Here is a 12605-nt window from a genome sequence, read left to right as displayed (position 1 = left end):
GTGCTGGGAGTATTTCCCATTTCTTCATCTGCATTATTCATTATGTATTTATGCGTTTATTTCGCATAAAAAGATTAAACTGATCAAGCCCACTGCTACATTTAACCATACCTCTTTCATGATGTGCATAATACTTGAACAGTAAAATAATAATGACGACGGTGATGTGGTAGTGGTGGTGGTGGTGATGATGATGATGATGATGATGATGACGATGACGATGACGATGATGATGATGATGATGATGACGATGATGATGATGATGATTACAGAAGCTGTCTGAAATGTAAAAAAGTTCATGGAGGGAATTTGTAAACTCTTTAAAATAAATATAGGTGTAAGACTAGATGGCAATTTAATCTCTAGTTATCTTTAACTGTTTGTTAGAGGGGGAAAAACAGTATGAATTTGGAATGAAAAATTACAAGATTAAATATCACCAGTGAAATTGGTAAGAAACAAATACTTTATTGCCTGGGATTTGTTAGCGATTTTGCTGTGTTGTCTGAACATATAGCAGACGCAGAAATACGGGGCAGTGTTTTGGAACAGATAGACAATAGACCAGGATAAAATTTCTGCAGAGAAAGCCAAATTTATCACAGACACAAGAAAGATTCGCCAGTATTTTAGACTAACATTGGTCAAATGGAAAAGGGCAAATAATATGTACAAGAGAGAAATCAGTAAAATGCATTAGAAGAAAATGAAATCATTCACAAGATGGGAAGGACATATGGGATAACAAAAAGTAGTTACAGTAAAAATTGGACATCAAGAAATTACAATACAATAATGAAACCAGAATGACCCAGTCCAAACAAATGCCCAACACTGAATTATAATGTAAACAAACTAAAAATATTGGAGAGATGTATCACAAGGAAAATTTTAGGTCAAATAAGAAGCACAGAGCCCTGAAAATTAAGAAGCACTATTGCTGGTGAAATGTATCAAAAAAGAACAGACTATACGGAAAAAACAAACAGTGAAAACTGCAGGTTCGAATATCAACAGTGTAAGAAAAAGATGGATTGCTACCTACTGTAAAGACGAAACATTGTCAGAGACGGGCACAGCTGGAAGATACTTACACATTATCTTTCGGCCACAGCCTCCATCAAAAAAAGAAAAAGCAACCACATCCATTCACATAAGCGAGCACACGTCATTAACACGTGACCACTATCTCCGGAAACTTGGACCAGAGCTGCCGGACATGTCAGTCCTGTGCATGAGATGTGCTTGCTTGTGTAAATGAATGTGGATGTGTTTCTTTTTCTGACAAAAATTGTGGCCAAAAGCTAATGTGTAAGTAAGTGTCTTTCAGTTCCACCTCCTTGCGAATTAACGTGCCATCTTTATGGTAAGTAGCGATCTATCTTTTCCCCACTTTGTGAAACAGTAAGTAAAAGAAGGCATATTCTTTGGACATTTATACTGGGTGATTTTCCTAAGTGGTGAAGAATGCAGGAAACAATCCCTAAAAGGATAACGAGCAAAAACAGTTATATGGACACATGGTCAGAAATGTTTTCCAAGGGAGGAATATCCTCTTCAACGTGGAGATAAAAGATCTGTGACAGTCTCTACTATCAGCACACGGCAGGTGGCCACCAGCACGGGTTAAGCCAAATGACTGTGTGGGACATTCTCCACCACAACTGCCACTATCCGTATTACTTACAACACATGCAGTCTTTATTAGCTACAAACTTGTCTCCATGGCTACAGCTTTGTTGCTGGTTCACCACACAGCCGCTACTGTGCTGAGATTTCTGTTATCTATGCTATTCACAAATCAGGCTATCTTTACTAGGGGCAGAACCATTAATCTTCACAACACTAACATGTGGTTCGCAGAAAATCCCCATGGAATGGTGGCAGTAAATCATCATTGGCGGTTCAGCTTCAGTGTGTGGGCAGGGATTATTGGTGACCAGTCATCCTTCCAAAAGGTATCACAGGCAAGGCATATCTGCACTTCTACAAATGAACCCATTTTGTCTTCCAGAAGATGTGCATTTGGTGCTCCAGTCACTGCCCTCTTGAAAATGGGGCTAAAACAACACTACAGATGGAACATTCCCACTTGCCTCGTGTGTTCTCCCTGCATGGTACCAATTACAGTGTAGGGGCAACAAAAATTTGATTTTCAATGTTTCGCGCAATTATTGATCGAATTTAAAATATTGTTACAAAGTTTACACATAATTTCAAACCTTCATGAAACTTGTTCTTACTGACATGCCCAAGAAAATGGTGAAAAGAAAAAAAAACTTGATCGCTTACAACATCTTTGCATTTCATTCAGTCAGCAAGAGGTGTGACATTTTAATTTATTGCTTCTTTAGTACTAATTCTGTTCACAACACATTTTGCAGGCAGTACCCATGTATACCACTGAGTGCACCAGCAAAATTATATCATTGTATGACACACAGTTCCGGAGAAATGACATCATAAACACTGAGATGTGTGAAAAACTAGCTTTTGCTTAAAATGGAGTGCAAATTGTCCAGTTTATATTTATCCAGTGATTCATAAATAGAGCACTTAGTAACTTCCAATAAACTTTAATCATAATTTCAAAACTTACCTAAACTTTATCTGCCTTGCATACTTAAAGGCAAATATTTAGCTCATTTGTAAAGTAATGACTGTCAAAGCTGTTTTACACTTGGGAGTTTGATTGTTTAAAGAATGGGGGGTTTACTGGTTAATAAGACACTGGAGCCAAGAAGTTAAAAAATATTAAGAAAAAAGCAACATTAAAAGCAGAAGCAGCAGCAGAAAGAGAGATTTTCAGAATGAAGGTGTTGTATTTAGATTGATTCCGAGGCAGAAGCAGTAAGATGACAGATAGAAAGTGCCCTGCAGAAAGAATGTTGACAATTGAAAGAATGTTGGAGGAACAGGAAAGAGCAGATTAAGGAATTGAAGTTTTTGTCCCTAGTTGGTCAAAGTGGGGGAGAGGGAAGAAATGATGATAATAGTTACACAAATGAATATAAGATACTTAAAAAATGTCAGTATTTATAATAGCGTGTTAAGCAATTTCTTTTGTACGTTCTTATTGCAAACATTTAAAAGAGATTTTTCATAGAACTACAAAAGACTTATGATGCTGTTAGAAGGGAAGAATTGCTGCAAGTTCTGAATAGACTGGAACTGTCAAAATGAATGCAGTTCAGAACCAGAAACAATGTTAACAGCTGCCTGAATCGTGTTACAATAGATGGCAAACAATCCAAATAGTTTAGAGCAAACTGAGGGATTTGATAAGGAAGTGTGCTCTCACCAACATTCTTCAATATAGCCACAGATAACATCATAAGGAAAGTTTGCCACAGATCAACACCAGACGATAAGGAAATCTTAGCGTATGTGTATGATATGGTGATATGTGAAGACAGTGAGCAGAAACTGGAAGAGGGTAGTTGAGAAAACAGGCATTAAAGTAAATGTATCGAAAAGTGAGGTAATGAAAACTAGCAGGGGAAATAAAAGAAATTAATGTTGTAAGTTGTAATGGAAAAATTATTAAAGAAGTAGGTGCTTTCAAATATAAAGAAAATAATTTAACCAAGAAAGGAAGCAACACAGAACAAATTTTAGAAAGGATAGAAAACTGCCCAAAAATTTTGTTATTTTCCATCAGGCACAATCAGGAATTGCAAAACACCTGCCAAAGCATAGATCTTGATATACAAATCATCTACTAATTTTGACCCATGGATCAGAATGTTGGAACTGGACAAACAAATATCTGAATTGAATACAAGTGACAAAGGTGTTCTTTCTACAATGGTTCCTGCGCGAGATGAGAAAGGACGGTATAAAAACTGAAATGACACTAAATGCACCTCAGATCGATCCACTAAATGGAAGTGTGGAGAGGAATAGGGTGAAATGGTTTAGCTGCTTTAACCAAAAGGGAAAAGAAAGACTACCAAGAAGAACCCTGGAATGGATGGAACCTAGGAGAAGACCTCAAACAAGATGGAGAGGCCAGGTGAAGGATGATGTGAATCTGAGAGGGCTAGAATGGGAGGAATGCTGAATGGTAGACTGTGAGGAAAAAGAGAAGGATGGAAGAAGCTTCATGAATTACCTGCATAAGCAGAAATATCTGAGGAAGAAGAAATGTATGGCAGCAGCACAAATAAGATCAAATGTGGAGATGTTGGTTGGTCAGCAGATGATTGAGCTATAATAAAGTTAGCATATTATATTGATGAAGGAGGTGTGGTTATTGTGTGACACAAATACTGGTTGGCAGAAAGAAACAGCGGACACAGGCTGGGAAGGAGGATGGACAAATAACAACAGGTAGTGGCCTAAAATGCCTGGGAATTTATAAGTTTGGACAGATGCTCAGGATAAATGGGTGGGCAAATGCCCAAAATTCATAAATACCCAGGCATTTATGCATTTTAAAGATTAATTGATAAGCAGCACTTATAAAAAAAAATGGGCTGATATTTTATATTCGAATATAATCTCCAATAATATTCTGAGATTTAGCACAGATTATAAAGTGTGTATGCAAAGCGATGACCTAATGATAATGGCTTTTTTTAATACTAGATTATCACTACGCAGCTGTTTAACGTGGTGTCCATGAGTGTGTGTGTGTGTGTGTGTGTGTGTGTGTGTGTGTGTGTGTGAGTGAGAGAGAGAGAGAGAGAGAGAGAGAGAGAGAGAGAGAGAGAGCAACGGGCACTCTCCTTTGGTACAGCAAGAAAGAAACATTCCACATGGGAAAAATATATTTACAAAAAAAGTGCTGTGACTTACCAAACGAGAAAGCGCTGGTACATAGACACAATAAAAAACACACAAACATACACACAAATTTCAAGGGAATGACAAAAGACGAAAGGATGTGGGCTCCCTCTCCTTCCCTCTTTCCTGATGAAGCAACCATGGGTTGCGAAAGCTTGAAATTTGTGTGTGTGTTTGTATGTTTTTTATTGTGTCTATCTACCAGCACTTTATCGTTTGATAATTCACAGCATCTTTTATTAATATTACCAAACGAAAGTGTTAGCATGTTGATAAACACACACACAAAATTCAAGCTTTCACAACCAACGGTTGCTTCATCGGGAAAGAGGGAAGGAGAGGGAAAGACGAAAGGATGTGGGTTTTAAGGGAGAGGGTAAGGAGTCATTCCAATCCCGGGAGCGGAAAGACTTACCTTAGGGGGAAAAACACACACACACACACACACACACACACACACACACACACACACCCCCATCTGCACATATACGGACACAAGCAGACATATGTAAAGGCAAAGAGTTTGGGCAGAGATGTCAGTCGGGGCGGAAGTACAGAGGCAAAGATGTTGTTGAATGACAGGTATGAGCGGTGGCAATTTGAAATTAGTGGAGGTTGAGGCCTGGTGGGTAAGGGGAAGAGAGGATATATTGAAGGGCAAGTTCCTATCTCCGGAGTTCTGATAGGTTGGTGTTAGTGGCAAGTAGCCAGATAACCTGGACGATGTAACACTGTGCCAAGATGTGCTGGCCGTGCACCAAGGCATGTTTAGCCACAGGGTGATCCTCATTACCAACAAACACTGTCTGCCTGTGTCCATTCATGCGAATGGACAGTTTGTTGCTGGTCATTCCCACATAGAAAGCTTCACAGTGTAGGCAGGTCAGTTGGGAAATCATGTGGGTGCTTTCATATGTGGCTCTGCCTTTGATCGTGTACACCTTCCGGGTTACAGGACTGGAGTAGGTGGTGGGAGGCTGCATGAGACATGTTTTACACCGGGGTCGGTTACAAGGGTAGGAGCCAGAGGGTAGGGAAGGTGGTTTGGGGATTTCATAGGGATGAACCTTCGTAACCTCTTGGTTCATCCCTATGAAATCCCCAAACCACCTTCCCTACCCTCTGGCTCCTACTCTTGTAACCGCCCCCGATGTAAAACCTGCCCCATGCATCCTCCCACCACCACCTACTCCAGTCCTGTAACTGGTAAATTATACATTCTAAAAGTAAAAACTTTAAAAAGTACTTTTTTTTATAAATGCCCAGATTTTGGGCATTTAAAACTGCTTTGGGCAAGCATCAGTAATAACAGGTAAACCTTTAATCTACTCCGGAGTGCAGAGCAGTTTTGCATAATAAGAAGCTTACTGGACAGTTTGTTCTCAACTTTTATGGCTGGAATGTTGAAGGAGGCTGAGAAAGATTTAGTGTTGTGCAGAGGTAAAGCCGAGATGCTTGACGTATCATACTTTGTATTGCAGTTATGGAATGATAATAGACATTTCATATGCAAAGAAAGTTGTTAAGAATGACAGTGACGAGTCAGATGAAGACCATGGAGAATATGCAAATCACATTGCCTATCCAGTTGTGTCCACCTCGGAAGGATCAACAGGCTAACTGATAGTTTGTCATTTTTTTTTATGTGTGTTTTATGGATATTAGGCTGTAGTCCAAGGCATATTTATCTGCCTCATGTTTCATTTTCCAATTTTGGTGACATTATAAGAGGATATAAGAACTCAGAAAACAGGTACAGCACCAAAAAAACCTCAACAAGCCAAACTATTTATACATATCCACACCACACTTCGTCAGACTGCCGCCTCAAACTTGAAGTTGCGCCGAGAAGTGTTGTGGATCTTGTACTGCAGAAGAGTTTTGCCCACAAATTGTTTAATTTAAATCCTCCTTTTCTGTTAATGTTGTTTTTATACTTCTGAATTTCTTCCTCACTACAAGCTCCCCAACACATGGCAGCATGAGTTTGCGATATTAGGCAGTGGTTCGATGACATCACGAACTAACTGTTGCATGGATGTATATAAATATTGAGACTGTAACTGCTATCTGAGTTGTTAAATCCTCTGATGATGTCACCAGCAGAGAAATATGCCTTGGATCATGATCTAATGCCATAAAACAAAAATCGGCAAATACCAGCTGTGCAAATCTGCATTGTATGATTAATTGATTGTCACAATCTATAAATCATATCTTTTCACAAGCAAATGACAAACAACACTTTTTACTGGCGTAGTTAGACAAATTTGTACGATTTAGTAGATATGAACAGCACTTGAGTAATGCAAGAGGAAGAGTGGTTGCTTTTCTTCATAGTAGCTGTTTTTTGACCGTATAGATGCAGAAAGTGAGTGTCTTCTAAGAACCAGTAGATGTACTGTCCCTGGTGTTTAGGCAGGCATTTTTGCAATATGTAGGTAGTCAGCCCAAACAAATTCTTCTCATTATTGCTGCATGTCCGCAGCTCGTGGTCTAGTGGCGAGCGTTGCTGCCTCTGGATCACAGGGACCCGGGTTCGGTTCCTAGTTGAGTTGGGGATTTTCTCTGCCCAGGGACTGGATGTTTGTGTTTTCCTCATCATTTCATCATCATCATTATTTGTGACAGTGGCTAGACTGAACTGTGTCAAGAAATTCGACTGTGTAAAAGTTGGGACTTTGTACAGGTGCTGATGACTGCGCAATTGAGCACCCCACAAAGCAATCATCATCATCATCATCATCATCATCATCATCATTGTTGCATATGACATGCAGCAGGTGGGCAATGGTGATTTGAAACTTGTGGCAGACTGAAACTGCATGCAAGACCGGGACTCGAACCTGAGACCTTCACTGTTCACGGGCAAGAGCTTTACCCACTGAGCTATCCGACCATGACTTATGACCTGCCCCTCAGTCGGCAGCTTTTGCCCACAAAAGGTGATAGTCCCAGGTTCGAGTCCCATTCTGCCACACTTTTAATCTGCCACAAGTTTCAAATCAGTGCACACTCCACTACAGAGTGAAAATTCATTCAGGAATGTTGATTTGTTTCTCATTGCAAACAGAATGTTTTTTTAATGTTGTTTTTATGCACCAATTCATAGAATGGCCGCAATTTGGTTTAGAGCAGTGTTCTGTTTAACAGTATGTGCTTCAGGGGCAGCAAAATGCAGATAAGTAGGGCAGGGGAATCATAGTGAATAAGTTGTAACTGATATTTAGATATCTGTTCTTATCAACTGATCTAGTGACTAAGAATAACCTATGTAGACACAGTACTCAGACGGGGTGCTGACTTGTGTGGAAAACCTAAAAAATTGGATATTCACAGGGAGGTAAAATCTACTAGAATAGTCAGAGAAGTCTCAGAGAATTCTGAAAAACTCTGTGGTTAGTAGAACTATTTGTTGACAAAAATAAATATCTTTGTCATTTTGTTACAAATCTTTTAGACTATGCTTTGGAAACAATCGTTTGTGGCCTCTTAAAAGACTAGTCGAAGAAGGCAATGAATTGTTGTGACATTTGTTGCTTGGTGGCAACTAACTGCAATGCACTCACTGACACAGGAGCCTTCATTACTGTCTATGGACTCTCGTTCCAGATTAGGCTTCCATTGCACGAATGTGTGTGACAGAATGCTGTGTGCGTGTCAGAATTTATCATGTACCTGTGAATTTTTGAAATGGCTTCATTGTCCACCTTCTTCTGTAATTATTTATTTATTTTTGTTGATAGTGACCCACTCTGCCTTCACACAAGTAGCACCAAATGTCTATGTCCAAAGGACTTAAGTGGCGTATGGCAATTATGTGTAGGTTTTCCTCCAGTTCCAGTTTCAAAACGATGTAGAAAGAAGAGCACTGCTCAGAATGACATCAAATTTGAACAGCATATAATCACCGCATGGGGGAAGGGGGGGAGGGGGGGGGCAGGGAAGAGTTTTCCAATTGATGCCACTGTAAGCATCTTAACGTAATTGGGGTCAGCTGCAAATGAAATATGAATCACACTACATCAGCTATGGTTTGAGTTGCACATTACACGATCCATACTGTTTAGCGTGCATGACTGCACAAGTTCAGTAGTCAACAGTTGTGGCCCTGTGTGTCATATAAGCTCGTCCACCATTGCAAGGCCATACCACATAAAATGGCAAAAATCTTTTTTTAATTGCCCTGAGGCCTAAAATTGTGGGGCCAGAAAACCACATAAAAAGCAAAATAACATCACTTTTTAATTGTCCTGGAGCCAAAAATCTCACAAAAAGTAAAAATACATCAGTTTCTAATTGTTGTAAGACTGACATAAGACATGTTCAATATGCTGTCCTCCTTTTTCTACCATAAGCTGAAAACGAGAAACAGCATGTTCCACAACAGATCAGGGGTCACATTCAGCATGTGAGATGCATTGCTTGCCTTATGTTCAGCTATGTATGTAATTGGAGCACTGAACATATCTTTCAAATAAACCCACAGCCGGAAGTCACACAGGTTAGGATTAGGTTATCTGGGCAGTCAGGCTGTGTAGGGAAGTAATGGCCGATAATTCTGGCATTTCTAAAATGCCTCTGCAGCAGCCGTTATGCTGGCGGTGCAATGTGTGGAGGAGTGCCATCTTCCATAAAAATGACCCTATTCACACATCTATGTTGCAGAACAGTTGGAATGACATTGGTGTACAAAATACTCTCATAGCATTTACCAGTGACAGTATAAGTAACAGGACCCGCAAGACTCATCTCCACCCTTGCAGAATGAAAAGTGGTATTAGTTGATGTATGTGCAGATTTTCCATTGCCGATATTCTGCAATTTGCATAATAACATGTCCCTGGAGATAGAAATGGGCTTCATCTGTCCACAGAATGTTCCATCGCTTCATTGTCCGCTTCCATGCAAGGAGGAAATTCCAAGGAGCACGTTTGTCTTGCTAGCAGGTCAGCAGGTAGCAAGTCCTGAACGTGCATGATTTTATATGAATAGCAATGTGGGGCTTGTGCACTGCATGTTTGCACACGACTACTCAAGCACTCCTGCAATGCTGTAGTCACATCTCCGACAGGCATCGGATCTACTGCTTCTCTCCCTTTGCCACATTCACTTAAAAAAAGAATCTATCTTTTCAAATTTTATAATTTTTTTCTCCAGATCCTTAGCAGACAATGGACCAATGCCTTTCTTCATACCTTTGAGTGTCCGGAACTCCTGCAGGGCTGCTGGTGCACAGTCACTGTTCTTGTAAAAGAGTTTTACCAGCAGTGTACGGTCCTTTATGGAGACAGTAATGGTGGACATCTCGGACACAAATTGAGGAACAACCGTGCACCATGCATTGTTGGTGTGCATATTCCATATTCTGATGCTTACAGTACCATCCATTGATCCAATTTGTTTGTTTATTTATCATTATTATTATTATTATTATTATTATTATTATTATTATTATTCTCCCTCCCCTCCCCATGATGATGGCACCTGCATCAATAATAAGCTGTTCAAATTTGATGTCATTCTGAACTGTGGTTCTCTTTTTACAGCCTTTTGAAACTGGAACTTCAATTAAGGATATCCTGTACACTAACCTTCCTCTTGAATCAGTCTATCTTTTAGTGACAACTATATCAAAATCCCTACAGTAGTTCTGGAAATTAACCTTCATATACAGACAGATAAACACAGCATGGGACCTAATTTATAATATGTATAGATTATTAACAAATAGCTATTAAAGCTGAAAGTGAATGATGTTGTCATTAAAAAAGTAGTATTGTGGTATGTACTCGAAAGAAAGTAATAGCAGTGAATTCATCATGGTATTTTTTTTAATTTTATGAAAACTATAAGTGCTTATTTATATTTAAATATTCAGGATTTATTTCTTGCTGACTTTCTCGTAGTCTCATCCTTCATGGTAATAGTGAATATATTGTAAAAAACCATTTAGTATGAGACACAATCTATCACTGTTATTGAAGTATTGATCTTGCATTCCAGTGATAATAATAGGAAATGTGTTTTTGTCGATATTTCTCATACATCTGAGATTATTGCACAGTGACAGAATGGCAATGGAGAAGGATAACAAAGGAATTTCCAGCAGGGATGGAAAGAGCTTACATCTTACAGAAAAATTGATAGAACTAGGAATCCTTGTCAGATTTGGAATAACGACAAACAAGTGATGTGCAAATCAAAAAATTTCATTTGCAGCCACAGGAACAAGTAAAAGTTGTTCAGACATACAACAAAAATAGGTTCAGTAAAATTTGTAATTTCAAAATGGGGATATCTTCTGATGTAACAAAAATGCCAACCATGTCTTTATACGCCCTGCACTGTCTGTCTGTTGCCACATAGTGGCACTACATTGCCACTTCGGAAGTACGGTTATTCTTTGTGTTTTTTCTGTCCCACTTAATACATAGCCCAAAATCAAATATCACACTAGTTTGATTTGGATCTGCTCAGTCAAATAACATTTTGTTTGCGATGAGAGACAAAACCAAGTTTGCCATTGAGAATGAGTGTTGTATGAAATACATAATTATAGTAGTATTTGTTGGAGCTGACTCCATCTACCCATTCCAAAAACGAAATTTCAAAAATGTTTTTAAGTTGTGTGTATGTGAGCGCACACACTAGCAACAGTTTATTTAGCACTAATCTCTCTTTCTTGTCACATGTCGAAGAATGTACCGTACTTTTTGCAGGCTCACGACAGTCCAGTGCGGACGATGGTGTGGTCGCACAATGATGTGTGGATGGTGACTGGGGACCACGCAGGCTACGTCAAGTACTGGCAGAGCAACATGAACAATGTGAAAATGTTCCAGGCGCACAAGGAAGCGATTCGTGGCCTCAGGTACTCTCTCTCAGCCTGCTCCTCATGCGATTGCTGTGCCCGAACCGTCACCGAAACGGTGGGAGAACAGTTTCTTGTGTCTCGGGGTGTCGTGGTTGAGGCTACATCTGTCTGTCTGCTTGTTCCTGGTACTCGACACTTTTTCCTTATGCTCTACGTGTTTAGAAAGTTGATTTGAAACACATTATGTTGCAGGAATGTACTCTTACACCTCACATGTTTATCCACAGCTATTCATCGTAGTAACTCTTCGTCGGTTTATCTTAGGGTCTGTTATATTATTTATATTTCTTTTTAAGTCTATAAAAATGGAAAAACTGATAGAAATCGATCTTGGGGATGATCAGTTTGGGTCCCATAAAAATGTAAGAACATGCAAGGCAATGCTTAGACTTATCTCAAGAAGACAGGCTGGCCAAAGGCAACACGAAGCTTACAGTATTTGTAGGTTTAGAAAAGGCTTTTGACAATGTTGATTGGAATAAACATTTAGAAATCAGGAAATTGCTGGTGAGAGTTATTTATGGCTTATACAGAAACCTGGACCTAGTTATGGGAATCGAAAAACGTGAAAGGGAAGCAGTACGAAGGGATCACCATAAAATTTTTAATATCACCTTAAAAAATAAAGTTATATAATTAATTTGTTGTTTGTTTACAGCTACATGTCTACAGTCCTGGTACACATTGAAAGCCTCATGCCACAATACGGAAGCACACTGTTAGAATAGCTGAAACAAAATGACGCCACCCATCTCAACTTTATACAAGTGGGTTGCATCATTCAGTTTTGGCTCTTCCAGCAGTGTGCTACGGTTCTGCGGCATGAGGATTTCAACATGTATCAGGACTGCAGGCGTGTACCTACAAACGAACAAAAAACTGATTATGCAACATTATTTTTTCAAAGTAATAATTAAATTTTATTCAAATTTCCCTGTTA

General features: G+C 39.3%; 1 protein-coding gene across 1 annotated transcript in view; it reads left to right on the top strand.

Moving 5' to 3' along the window:
• LOC126426658 (pre-mRNA 3' end processing protein WDR33) overlaps nt 1-12605 on the top strand; it is a 181097-nt gene that overhangs the window by 8190 nt on the left and 160302 nt on the right. The window contains exon 4 of the mRNA XM_050088544.1: nt 11511-11662. Coding sequence (XP_049944501.1) covers nt 11511-11662 — 152 coding nt within the window. The remainder of the gene's footprint in view (nt 1-11510; nt 11663-12605) is intronic.

Source organism: Schistocerca serialis, chromosome 11 (assembly GCF_023864345.2).
Source record: "Schistocerca serialis cubense isolate TAMUIC-IGC-003099 chromosome 11, iqSchSeri2.2, whole genome shotgun sequence".
Taxonomy (NCBI): domain Eukaryota; kingdom Metazoa; phylum Arthropoda; class Insecta; order Orthoptera; family Acrididae; genus Schistocerca; species Schistocerca serialis.
The sequence above is the reverse complement of the archived record's forward strand: the minus strand, read 5'-3'. Positions and strand labels throughout refer to the sequence as shown.